Source organism: Melanerpes formicivorus, unplaced genomic scaffold (genome assembly GCF_026170545.1).
Source record: "Melanerpes formicivorus ecotype bairdi unplaced genomic scaffold, bMelFor1.0.p_v2 SCAF_39, whole genome shotgun sequence".
Classification (NCBI taxonomy): Eukaryota; Metazoa; Chordata; class Aves; order Piciformes; family Picidae; genus Melanerpes; species Melanerpes formicivorus.
In genome coordinates, this window is record NW_027142391.1 from 5,784,913 (window position 1) to 5,808,521 (window position 23,609).

At 46.8% G+C, this 23,609-nt stretch overlaps 2 protein-coding genes across 2 annotated transcripts; both read right to left on the minus strand.

Annotated features, from left to right (window-relative positions):
- Window positions 1-12,164: 12,164 nt before the first annotated feature.
- On the minus strand, window positions 12,165-16,726 carry LOC137451172 (chymotrypsin-like elastase family member 2A). The gene is made up of 8 exons (XM_068158452.1): window positions 16,524-16,726; window positions 15,937-16,025; window positions 15,275-15,372; window positions 14,835-14,963; window positions 13,943-14,079; window positions 13,178-13,323; window positions 12,891-13,043; window positions 12,165-12,336 (listed from the first exon to the last, which is right to left on the minus strand). The coding sequence occupies exons 1-8, from the start codon at window positions 16,564-16,566 to the stop codon at window positions 12,319-12,321; spliced, it is 813 nt and encodes a 270-aa protein (XP_068014553.1). The 5' UTR covers window positions 16,567-16,726; the 3' UTR covers window positions 12,165-12,318.
- Window positions 16,727-18,292: 1,566 nt separating this feature from the next.
- On the minus strand, window positions 18,293-22,925 carry KIAA2013 (KIAA2013 ortholog). The gene is made up of 3 exons (XM_068158451.1): window positions 21,838-22,925; window positions 20,681-21,534; window positions 18,293-19,284 (listed from the first exon to the last, which is right to left on the minus strand). Exons 1-3 carry the CDS (start codon window positions 22,817-22,819, stop codon window positions 19,258-19,260), a joined length of 1,863 nt encoding a protein of 620 aa, XP_068014552.1. The 5' UTR covers window positions 22,820-22,925; the 3' UTR covers window positions 18,293-19,257.
- Window positions 22,926-23,609: the final 684 nt, after the last annotated feature.

A 23,609-nucleotide genomic window follows, 5' to 3' on the forward strand; every position in this document is an offset into this window, starting at 1 on the left:
GCTGGATCTTGGACTGACTTGTCCATGGGGCCTCTTCTGAGCAGTACTGAGAGCAGGCACATAAGGAAAAAAACCAAACAAACCACAAAACCAAAACCCCAAACCAACAGCTCCTGAGGTTGTTACCCTGGGGTTTGCCAGGGTCACTTGGTATATGGCTTAGCCTCTGCTGGGTGTGAGACTGTTAGCCAGGGAGCTTCCCAGCTTGCCGTTGTTCTAGCTGAGGACTAAAACTACTGTTAGCTCACACGAGGTGAGTGCAGAGTGGCTGAATGCTCTAAAGGCCAAACAGCTGGCACCTAGTTCCATCTGGGCTTTAATGGGTGAGAATAGAAGTGTCAGTAGGGTTTCACGTGATGAGCATCCCAGCAAGAGCTGGGAGTATGCCAGCACATTAATGGAAGGGCAGAAGGGACTTGGGGGACAGGACTTGTCCATGGGGGAACACCTGAGTTACCCAAACCACTGCACAGTCTGCAATAGCTTTTGCTTTTTTTCTGTAGCAGTATCATCTGGATCTTTGAAATGTCACCAGCAAGAACTTTGTCAAACTAATGAATTTCAATGAATTATTTTTTGCTCCCAGCTTCTCTGTCCTCTCACCTTGATGTGCTTTTAAACACAAGTTTCTTAACTCTGTGAAAAGTAGTGCAGATGTCACGGGTTAGGTAACATACTGGAGGTCATTGAACGAGTTGTTAGCAGAGTCAAATGCTCAGCCTTGAATTTTTTGCTTTCATTTCTGCATCTGGGCCATATGGATCATCCCAAGTTTCCTGGAATATGTGAGAGCAGGGAACAGTCATTGCCATAGTGGGTTTGGGAACTGGGACCAGCTAGAAGTTGGTGAATCCCCCAGGACGCATTCTGTTCTATTTCATTTTACTAATCTGCTTTCCTCTTTACCTCCTGTCCAGTTTCAAGGGCATGTTTCCATTTAATGTCTTGTTTTAAAACGACTTCTTTACCTTTATAGCTTCTCTGTCCTTCTCCATCCCAAGAGGAAAATATTGTAGCAACTCAATGACATTCCTGTCTTTCACTGCTCATAACATAGTGTGTGTGTGAATAGAATAGAATACAGTTTTCCCTCGGCAGCCCGAAAGCATGCCCGAAGGACTGTGGCTGCACCCTTTCTCAGGCAGGCCTGCAATGACATCTGCTGTTCATCTGGGAAAATGCTGCTCTGGCCGCCCGCAGACGTGAACGGGCTGACTGAAAAGGGAAGCAGGGAATCCTGTTTTCAGATCTCCCTGGAGGACCAGGACAGCTTATTTTTCATACTCTGCATCCCATGTAACCCAGCAGTATGACTGGTGCAAGATGGCTAGAATAATCCATATGATCCTCATGGAAATGAGGTGCAGCCTTTGAGTGGTGCCTTAGGAAGTCTGTGGAGACACTGGCTTCGTATGTCAAGCTCAGATATGGAAACTGCTTTGATCCCTGCAGCATTTGTCCATGCAAAACTGTATCTCTGAAATCCACTAGCCCATCATATGCTTGAGATTTTGTGGTAGTCTGATGCTGACCCAGGCTTTCTGTCTAGAAATCATTTCATCTCACCAAAAGCCAATCTCAGAGTCAGGCCAGCCAAGATGGTACACCCTCAGCCTTCATCAACTCCAAGTCTTGTTCATTAGGCACAGATGACACAAAAATCTTTGGAAACCAAGCCACCATATCAAAGCATCAGCCATATGCACAGAAGGCAGCTGGTCACTTCCTCCTCCCTCCCTGGAGAGGGACTGTTCAGAGGTGGACCAAAGCATATTTTGTTAACAAACACTAATTGCCATCTATCATCAAGCACACAGGGCCATTTTCTACTATTTTCTAAATTAAAAATCCTCATTGAAGCCTCTGAAGAGATGAAGATCAGGACAGGCTCAATTTTGCATGCAAATAACTTGCCTCTGATCTTGACCCAGGATTTTCATAACAATTAGAGCCCGTGTGGGGCTCCCGGGGCTCTGAACTCCCTGCAGTACACAGCTGTCCCTCACTCCAGTGGGCTTCTTTCATGCCTGCTTGTCAGGGGATGTGCACCTGAGGTATTTTCCTTCACTTACTTGCAAGTCATGGCTCTTCAACATTTACCTTTCTCCCCACTTTCTTAGATTTTTCCTACATTTGATCCCACTTGCTGAATGCTGTCAGGAGCCAGATGAAAGGATTCCAGGCTTTTGGCATCAGCCTAGATTTATAGATGTGTTTCTGAGTGTGTTTGTTTAATGCTGTGGGAGCCTACCTGTGCAGCTTCCACACATCTCTAGTGGCACTATCAGTAAGCATTTAAAAAACCCAACCCACCACCATCCCCTTGCTTTCAAGAGGCTGATTTTAAAAAGAGTTTGGGATTATTCTGAAGTGTTTGGGTTGTATTCCTCATGGCTTTCTGTGATGCAGCTTGCTGTAACAATTTGTTTTCTTTGGTGTGAAAGTATTGGAGCAACTTGCCATCTGCCTTAGTGGGAAATCTTAACCACATGCTTGCTTGGATGAGGGCAATGAGTCCATCATCAGTAAATTTGCTGATGACACCAAGCTGGGGACAGGAGTTGATCTGCTAGAGGGTAGAGAGGCTTTGCAGAGAGACCTCGACAGGCTGGACAGATGGGCAGAGTCCAACGGCATGAGATTGAACACATCCAAGTGCCGGGCTCTGCACATTGGCCACAGCAACCCCACGCAGTGCTACAGGCTGGGGTCAGAGTGGCTGAGAGCAGCCAGGCAGAGAGGCACCTGGGGGTGCTGGTTGATGGTAGGATGAACATGAGCCTGCAGTGTGCCCAGGTGGCAAGGAGGGCCAATGGCATCCTGGCCTGCATTAAGAACAGTGTGGCCAGCAGGAGCAGGGAGGTCATTCTGCCCCTGTACACTGCACTGGTTAGGCCACACCTCGAGTACTGTGTCCACTTCTGGGCCCCTCAGTTTAAGAAGGATGTTGACTTGCTGGAACGAGTCCAGAGAAGGGCAACAAAGTTAGTGAGGGGCTTGGAACACAAGCCCTATGAGGAGAGACTGAGGGAGCTGGGGCTGCTTAGCCTGGAGAGGAGGAGACTCAGGGGTGACCTTATTGCTCTCTACAACTACCTGAAGGGTGGTTGTAAACAGGCAGAGGTTGGTCTCTTCTCCCAGGCAGCCAGCACCAGAACAAGAGGACACAGTCTCAGGCTGTGCCAGGGGAAGTTCAGGCTGGAGGTCAGGAGGAAGTTTTACACAGAGAGAGTGATTGCCCATTGGAATGGACTGCCCGGGGAGGTGGTGGAGTCGCCGTCACTGGAAGTGTTCAGGAGGAGACTTGACAGGGTGCTTGGTTACATGGGTTAGTTGATTAGGTGGTGTTGGATGATAGGTTGGACGCAATGATCTTGAAGGTCTCTTCCAACCTGGTCTATTCTATTCTATTCTATCTTTTAGCAGAAATGAAATTGTATTTGTGTAAATATTCCATGTAGGTAAGATCTGAGATCTGGGGAGGTGGGAAGTGAAGTTGTGCTTGAGATGGGCAAAATGTCCTCCTTGGTTTTTTCCTCTTTAAGCTGTAAGGCTGCAGTGACCATGAGTTGGACCACTGAATGTGCTTGAAACAATTCTTGCTAGAACTGGTGAATCTATTTTTAGAGCAACAGTTGGTTCTTAAGACACTAGTGATAGACTTTGTGGCTCATCCTTTTTTGTGTAGAAAGATGCCTGTTACATTTACTGGGACAATTTCAGCCTCCCACTTTGGTTTACTTATCTGTATGACCAAATATTCTTTGGCTGACCTTCAGAAGTCCTCAGCCCTTTAGAGCAAGTTGCCCTCCTCACCTCAGGCTGAACCACACCAATGCTTCTGCAGTGACTTTCTTTGAGCTGTCTGAAAGGAGCAGCTCTTGGCTTTTATTCTGTAAGGAGACAACTTGTAAGAAGTATTTCAGTTGTTCTCTTTAGCCAGGTGAATGATGGAGATATCCAACAGCTTCCTTAGAAGTTCTTAAAGCTACTTTCAGAAAAAATACTAACCCAAGACCAACTGCAGCTTTCCAAGCTTGACTTCTTCTTAAATACAGCCCTTTATTTGTGTTGCTTTTTGCAACTATAGGCCTTGCCTCCCTTAAAAGGAACTTTAATTTACTAAGATCTTTCTCTTATGCAGCATTAATGTTCTACATGGGCTGTCAACCAGGAGTGTTTCTACTTCATTTGTCTCTCTGAAACAGTGATCAGAAAGTTGTTAACCTCTCTGCTTCTTCAAAGGCTCACCACTCCCTCTCTATCTACAGCTAGCTTGAAATAATCTGGCTCATGTTCTGCAAATGTCCTCACTGTGTCTAGACATCAATGGCTAAATTCTCTGTCACATACAAATATGTCTGGATTAGCTTTTCTGGGGTGAAAGGAATCACAGTGCTAGACATCTTTTACACATTACTCATGCTCCTGATAGAACTCCACCCATATGTTTGTAGCTTCTCATTATTCAGAGACACCTTTCTAAATGTCTCTTGACTTTCTATGTTCCTAAGTAAACTTAGTAGTGAAAAAGTGAATGATGACTAAGAACAAAAAGAGGATGTTATTTAAAGGAACGTGTGCCTGGGACAGTACCTCTTATTCTGTCACATCTCAGCTACAAAACCTGGGAGACACTCAGTTCTCTGCATTACATTAATACCATGGTCTCCAAGCTGTGCCCTGTGTTTTAAACTGGAACCTTTGTCACCTTCCCCCAGAACAGGCAAGCCCAATGCAGTGAGACTCTCCTGGAGGCTCTGGTGGGAGCTTTGATGAAAGCCATTGCTCTGCTTCTGACTCACACCATGGGTGGCACTCTCTGAGGTCCAGGCTGGTCTGGAACACCCTTGAGTGTGACTGTCAGGCTTCAGCTCATCCCAGGACATTGCAGGGCTCTGCTCAGTCAGTGCTGCTCCCGCAGTACCTGCACTAAGCTGTTGACAGAGAGTAAGATGTTTGAGCTTGCCTTTGCACACAGCAGAGCTCTCTACATGCAGGACAGATATGCAAGTTCCATGTCTTAGCCCTCAGTGAATGGCTTGTGAGCTAGGAAGCCTCCCTGTGCTAAATGTTCACCTCCTTACCTGTTGGACAGATCCCTGGCTACTTTCTATCTTCTTTTTCTTGGAGATTGTTGGATTCCAGTGGCACACCAGGCTGTCATTTTGGACACTGTAGTTCTTGTTACCAAGAAGCCAGTAGGTTTTCATTTTCCCTTTGCCCTGGGACAAGAAAAGGAGAGAGCAGAAAACAGCCATTTCCATGGGATAGGATGCAAAGCAGAGCTACTACCTGTACTGCATTTATTCTTGCTCCTTTTCTCATAAGTGGCTACTCTCTGGGGGAAGAATTGTAATTTCTATGTAGTTTAGGTGCTAATGATTCTTTCCATTCAGGGAAGGGTCTTACTGGTTACTGTCAGTGTTGCTAAGGATTTAAAAGCACCTTTACCCATGTTCACATGCTTCCATGCAAGCACAGATATAGCAGCTGCAATTCAAACCACACAGGAACACTTTTTTTGTCAATGAGGAGTAATGAATAGCTACTTCCCACCGAATTAGCAAAGATCTGTGGGGCCATGGTTAAAAGTGACCTGCAGTTCCAAGAAGAACAATGGCCAAACCTGTCATACCACCTTCCTATCCCATTAAATGCCTTTGCTGTCCCGAAGTTACAGAAAAGCTGTTACCTTGACTTCAATTTCCCCTCTCAGTTCGATTTCATAGGCGTCATCTGTGAGAAGGGCTTCATATGTAGCAGAACTGATATGGATCTTCTGTGCTAGGAGTCAGAATGGAGCATTAGGAATGAATTATTCCCCTATTCCCAGAGACCACACACGAGCCCTCCTGCATTTTTTAGCTCATTTTTCCCCTCCTCTTTGGAAAACGTCAGGTTGAGGAAGAAGCACAAAGAGGAGGAAGATGTCTTAGACATTGGTTGAGGACTCCCAAACACAGAAGCAGTTCAACAGGTTAACTTAGCCATGGACATGACTGTGCAGTGCTGTTCTGGGTGTCTGCACAACAGCTCTGAACACCAGTACAAGTAGGTGGTGTTGGCAGCAAAAGATGCATAAAAGACTGGCCCAACAAACCCTATGCACTGCCCTCTTCTATGCAGCCCCCTGGTACAAAGCCTGATGCCTTTGTCTTAAGTTCTTGAAATCAGGCTCAGCTGACCTTGTGCTGTTTGGCTTTTGTCACCCTCTTTCACCTTTTATTTCCAATTGTTTTCCAGAAATTGCACAGGAGATGTGACTCCACTTGCCCATGCAAATGCACAGAAGTTTCTCTTGCTTCTTTGCAATCCAGTGTCTGCACAGGGGTCGTGGGGATTGCATGTCAGGTGTGTGCTGGTTCTTTAGATCTATGGGAATTTGTTCTCTAGCCTGGGATTCCACAAAGGAACGTTCCTTCTCCTGTAGGAACCATATGTCACACTTGGCCATGCCCAATGTGAGGTGGGTGTTAGGGCTTTTCCTTTCACTGCAGTTCTTAAGAGCAGCAGAGTGCAGGATTGAGCCTGACAGGCACGTGAGGAGCCCACAGATGGTGCCCGAGCCACTTACGCAAGCTGGTGGACTCCATGCGGGAGGCTGTGTTCACAGTGTCCCCAAAAAGGCAGTAGCGAGGCATCTTGTACCCCACAACTCCAGCTACACAGGGTCCTGAGAAAATACAAGGGCAGTAAGAAGTGGGAAGAGTGCAGAGAGGCGGCAAATGCAGACACATTTGGATCTTCAGAGAGCAGTGGAGATTGGGAATGCTCAGGGCATCCAGGGCCTGGCTGCACAGAATTTGCCTGAGGAGAGAAGTCATGATTTGCTTAGCTGCAGCTCACTGATGCTGATAGCAGAGCAAGAAGCACTTTGGCAATGCTAAATTGTTTCACAGCCCTTTCCACGTGGATGCAAGCAAAAGTCATTTCACCCCACTGTTACTATTGGAACCAGGAGATATATTCAGTCTGAGGTCCTACAGAGAGCCAACAGCTTATACAGAGAGGCAGAATGCTTTTCTCCTCACACAGCTAGACTCTGTCCCAGTCTCTTTTTCTCATGCCTCCACCTCAGCTCACCTACCTGTGTGTATCCCAGCCCGCAGCTGCAGCCTGCTCGTTGGCATGTGAGGGATCACCACCTGGCGAACTGCTGCCACCAGATCCAGAGACATTTTGGCGATCTCGTCAGCGTGTTTGGTGCCATTCCTCTCTGGCAGGCCACTTGCTACCATGTAGGCATCACCAATGGTTTCCACCTGGTGGGATGGGTCATGTGTCACTAGGGGGCAAGGCATCAGGCTTTTCTTGTAACAGGAGAGCTGAACAAAATGTATCTCAGCTGTCCAACGCTTGCCAAGCTGTGGTGGCAGGTCTTGGATTTCATGGGTTTTGGCCAGCTGGCTTGGTGTAGTTGATATTCACTAAGGAACAAAGTAAGGAAGCTCTCAGCAACTTCCAGATTTCTTGCCTGCAGGATTGCACTCACCTTATAGACATCATAAGACTCGATCCTGCTGTCAAAGCAGACATACAGGTTGTTGAGCATCTCAACAACTTGCAAGGGAGTGCAGGAGGCAGCAATGCTTGTGAAGCCCACGATGTCTGAGAAAAAGATAGTCACCTGTTACAGGGAGAAGAAAAGTGTGAAGCTGAGGTCACTGGGCAATGGTACTGAGACCTTTGAAGAGTTTGGGAGTTGGGGAAATTCTAAGCAGAGCAGCCTATGGCACAGGTTGCTCATAGGACCAGTTGCACAAGTGAACAGATACAACCCTGAATTAACAAGCTCTGGCTCTCAGTTGTTCTCTGTTACTTTGACAGACAGAACTGTATATCCCTGAAGGTCTGCACTTCTCTGAATACCTTGTGCTAGATGGGAGACTGAAAGTGAAATGCTTTGAATCCTGTGAGCAGTGATAGCAGACTCCTTTTGGGAGTAAGGCCTAATTTTTCCTTTGAAGTTGTTTAAGCTGTGGTAGGGATCTTGTTGAGCTGGGATTTTGTTTCTCATCAAATGATGTTTCTCTTTGCTATGGTCAAGTCATTTCCTGAGAAATTCACTTTTTAAAACAATCAAATGTATAAAAGAAAGAACAACAGAAACTGTAACAACTGAAGAGAGGGAGGGAAATGTGTGTTAGAGTTGTTAGCAGAGAATTAAGTGTTTCTTCTTTCTGCTGCCTGAACTGTGTCAGCATTCAAACTAAAATTGTTCTTTTATTTGTCCTTGGTAACACCAACTAACCCAGAAGAGCCACCTTTTCACTCCCTGCCTTGCTTCAGCTACTTTTGATGTCTTGACTATTGTGGATTGTAATTAGTTGTGCAATTACAGGTTGCTGTTTGGCTAATGACACCTACAAATTAAATGCAAATATTTATGATTGCGTTTCACAGCTGAAGGTAGCGGAGCATCCCAGGGAAAAAAGAGTGACTGGAATTGCAATTGCTGTGTCATGAGGATGTGGGCTGTGGGCACAGCTGCTGAATTCAGCAGTGACAGCAGTGTGCATGCTGTGCAAATAAGTGGGTGCCTGGCCAAACTCTGCCCTCATCTTCACGTCAGTGTGCTTTGTTATAGCTACGCATTGAGGCTACGAGACCATCAGTCCCTCTCGTCCTTCTTCATGTCCTGTGCCCTCCTTTCAGTTATGTTTATGGACTCATGCTGGCAAGCACAAGCAGGGTTTGTCTTACATTGCCTTTGTTTTTTTTTAAGGATTCTTCCCATTTTCATAGAATTAGAATTTACAAGGAGGAAACTCCTCTCTTGTTCTAGGTAATCATGATCCTAATGGTGCTGGTTGGCTCTCATGAGTAGTCTCTTAAACCCAAAGAAGACAACTTGCCAGCATAGGATCTTTGACACCTAAAGCTACACATCTGGGAATTTCAGCTCTTCTCCCTTCCCCTCTGTGAACATTTGGATTTCCCTCCACACTGGGTGCAAAGCCAGGCTCCTCAAAATGGTGGCAAGGTAGGTGCCCTTTTCTGGTCCTTGGTGGCATCATCCTCCCCGTTTGCTAACCTGGTCGTAGTTTTCTGCCTCAACTTTCTGGCACTTCCTTAGCTGCTTGGCCACAGATTTTGGCAACATCTGGTGTAAGAGATCCTCAGCTAGCCGCCTCTCCCTTTTCAAGTTCTCTGTCTTTTCCTTGAGATTCCTGGTGTAATTGTGTATCCAGTCTGTCATTTGCTTGAAAGACATCAGGACTACAGGGTAAATGAGGCAGGTTATCACTAACAGACTGATCTTAAGGCTCAGTGTGGAGAGGATTTCTTTAGATTTCTTGATGAGCTTTTCCCGTCCCTTCTGCAGTAGGCACCTCTGTGCATAATCCAGTCCCTTTACCAAGGCTTCAATGGAGACAGATTCATCTGAGCCCAGGAATGGGGTGAAAAAAGAGATACCTTCATAGTGGGTGAAATGAAGTGATAGATTGACATTATCCATCCAGCACTTATGCACACTCTCTGATGAGGAGATAGCATAGTTCAGAATGGCAAAGAATTGACGCAGTATTGTTTGAGAGCTTGTAGACTCTGGCATTAAGTGAGCTCTAAGCAAGGCTTCTCTTGTTTGAAGGATGAGTTTAAAAGCTATTATATCTGCCCAGTCAGGATTGTATCTCATAGCTCTGAAGTCTTCATGGGGAGTCCTGAAATGCTCCATCAGTTCAGAGATCACCCCAGATAGCAGCTGCCTGGCTTCACTGTCCCCTGTGCTATTTAATTTCTGTCCAATGTCACCTATGTAAAGTCTACAAATGGAGATTTTCTCCTTGCATTGGCAGTTCTCACAATACAGTTCTGCTCTGCTTGTCGTACAGAGGGAGTTTAAATCCCCCAGTAGCCGAGCATGAAGTGATCTGTTCCTCTTGTCTGCTGCTGGGAGCAGCCAGCTCTGCCTTTCTTCCTGCAGGAGAGAGATGAGGTGAGCAGCCCAAAGGTTTTCACAGGAGGTAAGTTCCTGGAGGGCTTTCCCTGTGTTTCTCCATCTTTCCAAGCTGTCACTCAAATCACAAGAAATGGCTCCAAGGAGGCTACAGAAGGAGACCACGCATGCTGTCAGAATCCCTTGAAGTGTTTTTCTACCACCAGCGCTGGAGGAGGGAGAACAACTTAAAAACAAACAAACAAAAATTAATGAAAGGGAAGAGTTGGAGGTGTCTGATCCCTGGAGTGTTTCTTACAGTTCATGAAAACATAACTGGAGCTAGCAGTGATATTTATCAATTCAAATGCCTCCTGAGCCAAAGCCCAGGGATCATGCATTTTCATGTTATAGGAAGAGATATTTTACTGTATTCTGTGCCACCTTTTATTTTAAAAGAAAAACTGCAGTAAAGAGACTGTTTCCATGACACACTCAGAGCTGCAAAACCACATGGTATTTCTAGGAGACTGATAAAACCAGTTGCTGCTGGCTTAAGGAAGCCCATGAAAAGGTGAGTTACTTATTTCAGTGAGCACAAACTGGGGGTGTTGAATTGTTATTTTGTTTTTTTTCAATCAGACTTTTAGAGTTTGTTCTTAATGGGAAATTCCAGATAGCAAATAATTTGTGGCAATGTGGTCAAATGAGCTCAGATATTTCCACAGCATTGTCTAAATATTTGAGAAGGAAAAAATGCATCCAATTTCTTTTACAGAAGCATAGACAGATCCAACTTTTACCGCCTGAGCTTCGTGTTTACCTTTTCTGTCCCCTGCTTTCGTGCTGCACATAATTGCCAACCATGCTCCATACAGCAGAGGAATGGCTAGAGATTTCTGTTTTCAGAACTGCTGATCATTTACAGTTCAACATTAATGATTCTCAGGGAAACAACTGGAATTGTTATGCTGGACCTGGCAAACCCTGCATCACTGGGCATCCCTTATTTCTACTGCTAAAGGACAAACCAGGGCACTGGGTTGCTCATCAATGCAGTCAGCTTAGTCCTTGTTTCTTTCCTTTTTTCTTTTCCTCTGCATAGTAGAGGGGATTGAAAACAGCCCTCCTCAGATCCCCCACTCTTCCAGATAGGGGAAATCACTTTTTTCATGTGATCAACGAAATCCCACTGCAGCCTGCTCTTTCTCAGCAGAGGCTAATGTAAGGCAGAACAAATCCCTGTTGGGCTCTTCGTAGCAGAATGATGGTCAATGATCGTAAAGGAGAAGAAAAATGATAAAAGTGCAGTTCCCAAAGACAACAAACAGACAATTTTAGTCATTTAGTATAATTTATGCTTAATTAAAAAATTTCATCTTCCCAATCCAAAGGAACAGCTGCAAAATGTCTGACTGAAAGGAACCACAAGCCTTGGGAATTTTTTCTCTGAACCTGGATGCGTTTCTGTTCTCATAACAAACTCCCAATCTTTGCCTGGCTCTATCTGCTGCTTACCTTTGAGTCACTTAGCTTCCTTTTTTTAATCATTCATTTAACTCTTTAAGCCACCTAAATATGAGCCAGGAGGGAGAAGAAAAACACACTATAAATCTTCCTTGATTTTATATGGCCTACCTTTTGTTACAACAAAAGAAATGTAAACAAAGAGGTTAACTTAGTGCCAGGCCAAAGGGTGTTAACTCTGCTTTCAAAAAAATCCCCCCTTTGTGTCTGTGTGTCAGCCAGCAGTGGCAGTTCCGAACTCTTCACCTGGCACCTGAATGACTTAAGAGCAAGCAGCAAGGACATGGAGGAACTAAGTCTGCAGAGATGTTGCCAGCGCTCGCTGCTGTGTTTTGCCCTTCCCCTTGCTATGTCCCAAGACCAGAGGGGTGTTATAAACCTGTTAAAAGCATCTTGCAGCTGTCCCACACTCACCTGCATGGACCCTCTTGCACAGGAGCTTCCTTCCTGCTGGCCATTGTCACGGTTCGCTCCGGTGAGTCCCACTCGCAGACTTGGGGCCCCAACAGCTGCCTGCCTGATGCCTTCAGCCCTGCCTCACTTGCTCACCCCCTACCCCTGTAGCTGTTCCTGTGGCTCTTAGACTCTTCCTGCTGCCCAGCCCTTCACAGCAGGCTCACATCTTTCCCCAGGTGAGGGTAGCAAGCTCCAGCCCAAGGCAGGGGCAGCGCTGTGAGAGCCTTGTCACTAACTGAAGGCTCTGGTCCTGACAGTAGCGAGGCAGAAGTAACAGGGACACAAAGGTTTCTTTCATCTTGCAAAACACAGTGTTTATTGCAGTATGGTTAGGTATAATACATGGGGTGTTAAAGCATAATTTCCCATCTCTTTATGATTGAAGGTGTCACAATCATGACTTTATTCAAGCTGTTTTCCTTCTTGGTATTTACCATCCAGTTCTCCTGGGATTAGTTGCTTGCTATAACCTACAACAACATAAAATGAGCGGAAAAATCAGACTGTGAGACCCAGGAATCTTTGAATAGTGTGTGTTGCATCCAAGATGCAAAGTTGAAATAACTGAAACAAGATTTTTGCTTCTCAGTCACTTGTTAGATTAAAGCTTATATTAAATGAAAAACTAATTCATGTTCCAGCTGTGAGCAGCAGGCATTGCTTTCTAGGATGCAATTGCAATAATCAGTGTTATCGCTGAATATGAATTTGAGTAATCACTTCTGAAGTCACGCCAGTAACATCTTTATGACTATAGATATAATTCCTACTATAAAGGAAAAATACATTGCTAAAGATTGAGACATTTAAAACTGAAAATCACTTGGGTAAGGATACTTTACTGTTGCTGCAGAGCCCTGCTTTTGCAGTGGTAAGGGCTTGTCTGCAGAAGTAACCTGCATGTAGCAAGTAGTATTTGAATCTATAGTGATAAAGCTCCCTGAGGAGGTGGCAGAAAGCCAATTGAGGAGCTGGGGAATTGCCTGGTGTCTGTAAGCTCTAGCAGCAATAGCTGGAACCTTACCTGCTTGATCCAGCTGTCATAGGCAGAGACCCGAGTGAAGACAGAAGGCTTGTGGTAATAGTTGCAGCCAAGAGAAGAGCCAAAGCTGACAATGCCATGGACTTCCCACCTGCCATCAGCACCTTGGCAGTTCAGTGGGCCACCAGAGTCCCCCTTGGATCAAAGGGGAACACAGTTAATGGCAGTCTTGGTATGAATAGCCCCTCCTTGTTTTTTCAACCCTTCCTTCCCATCTGGCCTGTTTGTGTGTGAAATCAAGCCCTAAGAGCAGTGTTCTCTGGACTCACATTACAACTGGAGATGACTCCATCACCACCAGCACAAACCATGGTGGGCTTCACTATGCTTCCCCACCAGCTAGGCTCAGAACAAGTTGCATAATCCACCACCAGCAAAAGGCCTTGCTGCAGGTCATCTGGAAGAGGTCCATTGGCTGGAAAGGAATAGAAACAAGGGAATCATGGTACTAGCTGGCAATGTAGAAAGAACTAAACTGCATTAAGTTTCTCCCAGGATCTGGATACTATCCCACCAGGTAAGAAATAACATAGGGAATGTATGATGCTGTGTAATCCATTCCTTAGCTCCATTCAGTTATAGTTACAGTATTTATATTGCCTTAACTTACTAATAATTTACATTCTGTTTAGATGTCTCATTGTTAGAGAAATGAGGAGCTGCTTTTTGTTCAGGAGTTTGTAATTTATCAGCCTCTCAAACTGAGCTGACTTCTGCTGAAGTCTCTGAGATTTTCTTCACTTTACATCTCTTCTTTTATGTGTCTTTTAAGTTGTTCTGTGTGACATCCTAGGAGATGTTACAATAGCTCCTAAAGGCTTAGTACAGGGCCCTCTAGCGCATTATCAGCCCCATGACAAACAAAATGAAAGGCAGGGAAAAGTACTCTGTGTGTGAAGTGGGGCCTGATAAACGACCTCACTCCACTGAGAGGCGACCTTGAGCTCCATCAAGAGCCTTTCTAATCAACCTCAAAGGAGAAGGCAGTACTGAAAGATTTTGTTCCACAGTTTTGCAGGTGTCCCAGTACTCACTCTGCAGCCTTCCCCATCCTGTGACATAGCAGGCAGTGTTGGATGCCAGGATGCTTTGTGCAGCAGGGAGGCAGGCCAGCTGAATGTGGTCACTTAGGGTGACGTGTTCAGGGAGTTTGATCAAAGCGATGTCGTACCTGCACATGTTTGAGAGTGGGGAAAAGAAAGGGGAGGGGTGAAGAGGGTTGGCAAATAGATTGAGGCAGAAGAGTGTGGATACTTAGCAGTTACACAGCACCTGGCCTGTTCAAAACTGATGCAAGGGAGCAAGGAGGCTAGTACATAAGCAGTAAAGATTCTTCCACCCTCAAAGCACATGTGGAGATCCAGGGACTGGAAGAACATTCCCTGAAGATCTTTTCACTTTCCTGCAGGCAGCTTTCTGGAAATTGCCTTTTATAGGCTCTTCTTCACCTAAACCAAGCATGGACATGGACACTGAGGGGATTTCTTTGCTAATGCCCATGGCTTGCAGCAGGACATAGGAGTCTTTCAGCACCAGAGATATTTGTGCCATCGATCAATAATGCTGTGTGTTCCCGCTGTTCATAGGAGAGCTTCACAGACTGGGGGATAAATTAGGCCATTCCCTTCCACTGTGTGAAAGAAATCGTGGCATAGAACAGCTGCCCATAAACATGCACAATGGCACCTGGAAACACAATTAATAAGTAATCATCTTGAAAGGGTTTTTTCTTTTCTTGAGGGGAAGAAGGTACAAATTGGAGACTCAGCTCTCATCTCTGAGCCTTGAGAAGTACCACTGTAATCTGTAACAGGGTCTTCTAAGCATGTCCATATTTAGCTGCCACAACTCAGTGTGGATGGGATTTGGGTGGTTTGATTTTCACCCTGCATCTAATAACTGAACAAACACTTGCTACCAGCTTACCCATTTGCAAGATCTTCTGGATTCCAATTCTCATGGACAATGATTTTTTCTGGAGAAAGTGCAACTGATCCTTCTTCCTGAACTGCTAGGTTATATTTTCCAAGCAATACTTGGTATTCCCTAGAAGAACTGGGCAGGAAAAGGAAGAACACTCAGTTATACAGCTTCTGGCTTCTACTCAGGACACCAGCATCTCTGCCACCTGAGAAAGTAAGAATATGCTTAAACCTGTAAACTCACATCACATGCAGAACTGGTCTGGAGCAGAGCCACCATCTGACTGCTCTGCTTTCTGTGCTAGGCTGAAGAGTCATTTTGTCTCCTGTTTAAGGCTTTATTAACAAAGTCAAGATACCTCTAATCTAGCATCAATATGGGTTTGATTCATCTCTCTCTAGCACTGCACTGCTGCTGGGTACAGGCTTTACTCTGTTAGTTACCTGATGCAGTGTGCAGCTGTCATCACCCAGTTGGTTGCAATGAGGGTTCCTCCACAGGTGTGACGCCAGTCGCCGTTTGAGTTGTATTGAAGGGAGGCCTAGGATCAACAAGTCAGGTCAGGCTCAGAATGCTGCTTATTGATTTGGCATTGTTGCACTCCTATCCTGCACCCACAACAACTTACTGCTGGAAGATGGCAGGAGGCTTTTAAGTAACATGTTTTCAGCTCCTGGCAACAGAAAAGGTTTCACTCCTTCCCTAGCATCCAAACCCCTCAATTATTTTGCTTGACGTTTTCTTCCAAAGCTCTTGCTAAGCCAGGCCCAAACAGAGCATTTAGTTTGCTTTTAAAATGTGGGGTTTGCCTCTATGTACAGCTATGCTCCAGGAGGCATTGTATGCTCTACTGAATTTCACTGCTGTGTTGCTTAAATATGGGATGGTGCCCAAGACTACTGAAAGAACATGAAAGTCTGCATGACCAGCAAGAGGTGCTGCATGCAGAGCTCTCTTAAAACAGCTGCTCAGAATGTAATATTCAAATCTTCAGACAGGAGAAGCAAGATGCATCAAATGAAACATGAAATCTGGCTTTGTTCAGTCCTGTTGTTTGAAGGTAGCACAACCCAAACCATTCCCAGGAAAGCACAAAAGGACCAACCTGCCAGGGCCAGCTGTAGGGTCGGGCATTTTCCCCTCCAACAACTCTGGACACAAAGGGTGGGAAGGCAGGAACCCCGCAGCCAAAGGCTGGAAGACGTACAAAATGTGTGTTATAAAAGTAGAAGCTTTTAAAATATAGACTGTACACAGCATTGCAGGGTGCAGATACAGACTGTGATTTGATGTGACTCCAGTGAAGACAGTCATCAGTCAAAACTAAGTGTGTTATAGAAAACTGGTTTAATTTTTCTGGCAGATAATCAAATCAAGTTGGCTTAACCAAAGTCTCACCTGTCAGCTGAGATGCAGCTCTTAGCCAATGCAACAGTTTGATGTGAATTAACTGCATTTCAGTTAGCCAAGTTAAGTAAAATAACTTTGACTTTCCTAAAGGCTGCCAGTCAGTTACAATGCTAACGACACCCTTGTAACAAGCACAGAAAAGCACAGCACCTGGTGACTCCTTTGAGAGAACCTGTGCTGTATCTCCTGCTTTGTTGCAGACTACCCAATTTTCCTAGGAAAGTTGCTGTTAGACTTTAATTATTTTTTCCCTTAAAACCAGTGCTAAAATTGGATACATACCTGCAGCTGCCAGAGCCAGCACAGCAAAGAGGACTCCAAGCATGATGCCAGGTAGCTGTATGCTGCAGGCACTGCTCCACAAGCCATTTTATATGTTCTCCTTTATCTCTGGGGCACGTGACTGAAAATGCAGTGCTAGCCTGATGCCAATGGAAAACTTGGCAAATTATGGGATAATTTTTCATATGCACAAGTGCTTCAGAAAACCCAGTTTAGATGGAACCTTGGATCTTGGCTGTATAAAGAACTTGGTTATGTAAAGTTCCAGCTGAGTTGCATATTACCTGTAGCAGCTGTTTGCTTTCTCATTGCCTTGAAACTTCATCCCAAAGGTGTTTTCAGAAGGAATATGTTGAATTATTCCAGTACTTGGTGGTATGGCAGCAGTAACAGTGTCTGATAGATTCAGATGTGTCATGGTTTAGACAATCTCTGGAGGGCCCATTCTAACCTTAGTTGTTGTATGTTTCTATGATTGCTTGAAATTCTACTTTGTCCTGGTTTGTTTTGTAATTGAATTGCAACTGCCAGTTGGAAGTGACTGAAAACCTCTCTCTTCTACCCTAGATAAGTTACTTGTGTTTCAGCATTCAGTACTTACTTACTGTGATCACTTTGAAGTGGGAGAGACCTCAAGCACTGCAAAGAACCAGCTGTCCATGATAGAGAAACATTGGTGTAGTGTGGTAAGCTGGACAGATTCTTTCCTATTTAATTGTTTTGAGCAGTAGCACATCCCTGGAATAAGGTTCCTGTAGCACTGTAGATGAGCATTAACAAGCTCACACTGCATCATGCCACAGGTTAGGAAGCAGGGTGTTAGGGTATAAAAATGCTCATCACCAATGAACAACCCAAACAAGAGCAGCCAAAGAGCTGCTGCCACAACAGAAAGCATCCCAATTTGTGATGGAGATTTGAGATCAATGACTTGGTATCAGAACTTCTCCTTGGGTCTCTTGCTTCTTTTTTTTTCTCCCTTCTACTATGGGAATTTTCCATCCTGTGTCTATTTCTATCAGGCTTCATGTGAAGAACCGTTACTGGTTATTTACAAACCAAACATCTCTGTCCCACAAAGCAGGTCAAGCTTAGGGAACAAAGTTACTGGAATGGAAATAAGTTTCATCATGCCAGCTTTGTAACCAGAGCTGCACAGGACCTACAAACCTAACCAGTTTTCCAAAAAGCTGAGATCAATCTGCTGTTTAATGTTGCTGGGAGCAGAGAGCAAATCCCCAGATGCCTGTGGCATCTGTGCCCTCTTGAGGAGCTCCCTCTGGATAGTAACAGGCAAGGGAGGCAAGAGACCTGCATGGATGAGCAGGGAGCTTCTGAAACACTCTGCTGTGGAGTGTTTCCCCACCGCTGCCCCTCAGCCAGCAGGCCTGGGTGTGTTGGTTGGATTTTCAATACTCAAAACATGCCAAGTTCCTTCCTTGCTGGGTGGCCATTCAATTTGCTGCTTGATTATTGCCCAGGTTTGTTTGTTTTCTTAAATCTAAAGCTTGGCCTGCAAGATAGAACAAGGCTATATAAAGCTAGGGAAATGGAGACTGCCACCACCTTGTGTGACTCTATTACTGTGCCCTCCAAAATGTCTGTTCCCAGCTTAGATCCATTTATAGATTATTTTCCACAGTGTATTTCCTTTTACTCCAAGCACTTCTGTAGTCAATACTGGCCACAGATGTATTATAAAACAAGCAGGGGCTTAACTAGGGAGAGGAGAACAGAGGCCAAAACAAAAAACCACCACACTTGAGTGATCAGATTAGACTGAAAGATATTTAATTAGAAACAACAGCTTTGGTATTTGAAAACCAAATGACCTTTACATCACTAGAAAGTGGATGTCTCCCCCCCCTCCTCCTCAGCCAAAACAAATCAAGTCACAAAGTCTCAATATGCTTAGAAGAGGAAACCTGCAGATCAGCATTTCCAAGTGTAAATCCAGGAAACAATTCAATTAAATTGGTTTTGCACTCTACAATCATGAAGGCTGAAACCCTGTTACCAGCACTTAAACATCTACACTTCAACTGCCTGCCTTGCTACCAAAGTGGAGGCAAAATTATTAACAATCTCTCCCTCCCCCCAAGCAATAAATTAAAAAATGTATACCAGAAAGGAAGTTTCATTACAGTTCTCTAGTTAACTCTCTGAATGGAATCATCATTCTTTATTTGCCTGTAAAAATCAAATCAGAGTATCAAAGGACTCAGGATATCTTCAAGTATTCTTACCAAGTGGATTACTCTTAGGGAACTGCTTGCAAGGAAAAAGAAACATCTGTTACACAAGCTTCAGGAGTAAACTCTTGAATAACTACACCTTCCAAGTCTCAGATTCCTCTCAACAAGGCACAAAAGGATTGTTGCTTTGAAAAAGTCCTTGTTCTCAGCTGCAAAATGGTCAGATGTCTTGTGCAAATGGAGGCTGAAAGCAGGACCAAGTTCACTTGGACACTGGAATGGTCCCATCCAGTTAATGAGCCAGGGTGTTATTCCAACACCTCACATCTTGCTTCCTGCTACAGATTCTGAGCTTCAGCTGGTTTCCACTTCATCCCTGTTTCTGGAATCAAATCTTGCATTATCTTCATTTTAGGCAGGTGAAATTAAAATGAGGCAACTTGTTTGCTGTACACTCACTGCTGTGAGGCTCTCTGCAGTGTCAAGAAGGAAGAGGCATTAGGTCAGCCCTGGAGTGTAGCTGGGTAGCTTCTGGGCTTTCAGAGGGTGGCGTCAGGGACAGTCACCTGCAGTAATGGTTAACAAGTCATTTTGTAAAAGGCAGAAGGTATGTCTTGTAGATGACAAAGGCAACCAGATACCAGTGGAAGAAAAGACAATTTATCAAGCACATGTCAGGGCACAGCTGTACACACAATAACTGGAACAACTACCTCACTGCTTCCTGCTTTTGCACTGAGGTTTTGATCACCATCGTAGGCTTATGACTGCAGTTGTCTTTGATATACAAATCTGCCTCTTCCTAGGTGAGATGTCAAGCCACAAGCACCTTCCACTCTCATTCCTTCAATGGATGACAGGCATTCAGGTCTGCTTGGGATCAGGCTGGTCCCCAGTGCTCAGCATTACAGTGCCAGTGAGCTGAGGGGAAACTTGCTAGCTGACTTGAAACACCCCTTCCATACTGACTGTCAAGCTTAGCCTTAGCTAGCCAAAATTCAATTTGCTTTTAGAGTTTGGAAAACCAGGGCAGTCTAAAGGTGGAGCTTCTCCTCTGCTACCTCTATTTCATTATGTCCATTTTAATTTGTTATTTACTTTTTAAACACAAACTACATTTAACTCATTCAGCCCTCAGGAGGGATGCCTCTGACTAACAGGGGTAGCTCACACAGCAAATGCACTCTTTTCACTTCTGCTCCAACAAGCAACTAGAAGGTACCAGTTATAAGAGCAGAAATCACTGTCTATGTTTATTATGTGCTACACTTTTACTAGCAAGTAAGTTTTCTAAGGCAACTCAAAACAACAATGTCCAATTCTTTAGCCCCAAGTGAGATGCAGTAGAGCTTGAAGTCAGAACCTCCACCTGACAGTGAAAAGCACTCAGTACTCTTCTTAACACAGCTATGTATTGTATCTGAGTGGGAGCAGCACCTTCCCAAAACAATGGTAGTAGATGTGGTTTGATGGAGGAGCTGCACAGTGTCTGTGTATCTATGACCAGTAGTCGCAACAAGTCAGCACCTTTACTTAAGAACAGCAGCTAGCACTGTGTGACATTCAAACCAGGCAGACAAGTGTGCACATCTCCCACACAGTAGTAAAGACAACTACAGCAGCTCTCCAGCACACTCTGATACTGCACAACAAGAAACATCATCTCGTGACAGACACAGCTGCAACTTTTGGCTTAAAAACAAGCAATGTCCTGCACCAATGTGTGGAAAAACCACAGAAAAGCTGCGCCTGCCCTCAACTGCAGCCTTACAGATGTTTAAGGGCAGACAATAGGTTTCTCTTTTGTTCCTAATCCCTGCCCTAACCCTACTTCTTGCAAGAAGAGATCACAGATTGCTTGTTACAAGAGACTGAAGACCCTCACAGTCCAAGACAGAACTTCCCTACGCACAGCTAACAGAAAATCAGGTTGACAACACTCAGTGGACAGCAGCCTTATACCTTACTCCTGAAGAGTGGCTTGGCTCCTGGCCCACAATATTCATTGTAGATGAGTTTGAACAGAAATAAATGAAACAGTGTGATTAAGGAGGCCACGCTGAACCAGAACAGGAAGGGCAGGCCTGGGTATTGCTTGGCCATGTGCTCCTCATGAGCTAGAATAGCTTTTAGATGGAGTGTGTGTCTCAGGTCCTGCAAGTGGACCAAATCTGTCGATATATAAAGCAGTGGTGTGATGGGTTGAGTCACCATGACAGGGAAGGTATGACCTCGTGCTTCTGAGGTCAGCTCCACAGGCTCGTTCATACAGCCTGCCTCGCACGCGTAGAGTCTAACTGGCTTGTCTTGGAATTTCACAGACACATGCAAGAAGGGCTTTCCTTCAGCATCCAGCAGAACAGCTAGATTAATCAAGTCCTTGTTGTAATGGATCCCACGCAAGGAATAGCTGTTATGAAGTACATCAGGGTCAGCCTGAAACTGAAGATGGTTTTCTGTGAACTGCAGACCCCCAAAACTAAGCACCATTCCCTGCATAAGTCCATGGACTCCAGCTGCCACAAGCCCCTTGCATCCCCGCTTCTGGAGAGTTAGCTTCCACAGGTCTGAGAGCTGCAAGATTTGGGTGACACTGGTCAGCTTTGCTGGCCACAAGTTCTCTGCGTGCATGGTTGCGTGGCCACTGAAGCAGTGGTCAGCATAGTTCAAGCTGGCTTCCATTTTTTCTCTGTCCTCACTGCTAATGAGCGGATCTAGCAGAGGAGCTGGCATGGTTGACAGCACGTAGTAGAGGGTCATGTTAACAGTCTCACTGGATGGTGTATGCAAATCTGTGATTTTTCTCATTTCAACCCCTGTAATCAAAGAAAATAAATCAGTGAAACTCCTGAAGCCATGACAGCCTGGGCATCCAGAACTAGGATTAGAACTCTTCCTCTATCATTCCCTTTATGCAGTAAGGAACACTCCACTTTTGTAACATACTCTGGGTTCTGACCCAGGAACACTGTTTTTTTGTCCCACAACATGCAGCCTGGCTCCCAAGGCAAATTGGTCAGGAAAAGCAGAGCCTCTGGAGACTTTAGAGGAACCAGGTCACTGAGCTTTCACCTTCCCTCTAAAGCAACCCTTTGGAAATGGAGCACCACTTTCCTTACCTGAAATAAAGAGGTCAGACCAGGTCTGTTGGTGCTCTTGGAAAAGATCTTCCACTCCCATCTGCATCACCTCCAGCATCTCTTTCTTTGCTGATTCTCTCAGCTTGCTGAAGGTCTCCTCCAGCTTGGAGACCTCAATGGGCTCTGAGGTGTACACCACGGACAGCATGGTTTCGTCAAATTGGGATTTGGGTGCAACCTGCACCCGGCTCACCAGCTTCTTGGCAGCCACCACCATGAGCACCACCTTGGGGCTGCCGGCTAGCAGCAGCCGACCGGAAGAGAGCAGGAACTGCCTCTCCTCCACCTTCTCCAGGCTGGTGGCGAAGCGGCCACCCAGCGAGGGTGCAGAAGCTGGGGCCGAAGCCTCGAAGGCAGCCACCCGCTCGGTGGGGTTGGCAATGCGGATACGCTGCAGATAGAGATGCGGCCGGCTCCGGTGGGCCACCACCTCCTCCCGCACCGTCACGCAGTCCCCGGCGCCCGCCCCGGAACCGGTCTGGACGCAGCGCACCCGGCGCACGGCACCGTCCCGCAGCGCCGCCAGCACCGCCCGCGCCTCTCCGCGCCCGCCCAGTGCCCTCAGCCGCACCAGCGCCGGATACTCGGTGGCGAGCGCCGGGCCGCCGCCGGATCCCGCCGCCGACACCCAGAGGCGGCCGGCGGCGACGTCCAGCAGGAGGAAGCCGTTACCCGCCAGCGCCAGGCCTGGCCCCGGCCCCGGCCCGCCGGCCCCAGCCGCCTCCTCGGGCAGCGGCAGCGCATCGCCGCGCTCGGCCTGCGCCCTCCAGGCGCCCGTGGCCGCTTGCAAGCAGAGGGCGGCAGGGCCGCGGGGCTCAGCCCCCCGCCACGCGCCCCGCCGCCGCACCGCCCCCAGGTACCAGTAGGCGACGAGCAGGAGCGCCAGCAGCAACAGCAGCCGCCGCGCCCAACTGCTGGACAGCAGCCCCGGCAGCCCCTTCAGCCGCTGCTGCAGCCACATGGGCGGCAGCGGGGCGGCGCGGGAGTCCCGTCCCGCGGCCCCGGCCCCCACCGCGGCCGCTCCCCAGCCCCGATCCCGCCGCGGCGCAGCGACCCTCACACCGCCATCGCCGCTGCCCGGAAGCGCCGCGCTTTGCGCTGCTTTGCGACGCTTTGCGACAGCTACCTAGCACCGCCCTATGGCGGCGAGACACGGCCTGGCCCGCCCTGCCGCCGCGCAGATGTGACGCCCACTGAGCTCTAGGCTTCGCTCTTGCCGCCTACACGCTTGTTTTGGCACTTGGCCCGAGGCGCTCAGTCTCCGGCGTAGAGAGAAGCGGGGCCAGTGGTGGTCTCGTGGAAAGCCTGGCGGCAGCCCCGGGGCCTGCTTGAAGGCAGCGGAGCTAATGACGGATTTGTGGAATGGGCCCGAGGCCCGCCGCTGGCCCTGCCCTTTCCCCACTGCCGCAGGGTGAGGGCCGGGAAGCCCCCGGCACCGTGTCCTGGAACGTCAGCCGGCAGACCAAGCCTTCTTGCAGCGCACGGCTGAGATTTCGTCTCTCCCGCTCGGGGGGCACTGTACCGATGCAAAATAAAACGTGGGGCAGGGCCGGGGGGTGTGTGCGTGTGTCCGTGCTGCCAGTGGCAATTTGCTGCTGTTAGCAGAGCCGCGTATGGAAAAGCAAGTTCTATCGAGCAGAGTTTATGGTGTGACTTAGATGTGGACATCAAGCCACAGAGAGGTTTGTACTCCACCACAGCCATCTGGAGACAGCAGCGTGCCATACAGCAGTGGGTTAAAATGGAGAGTG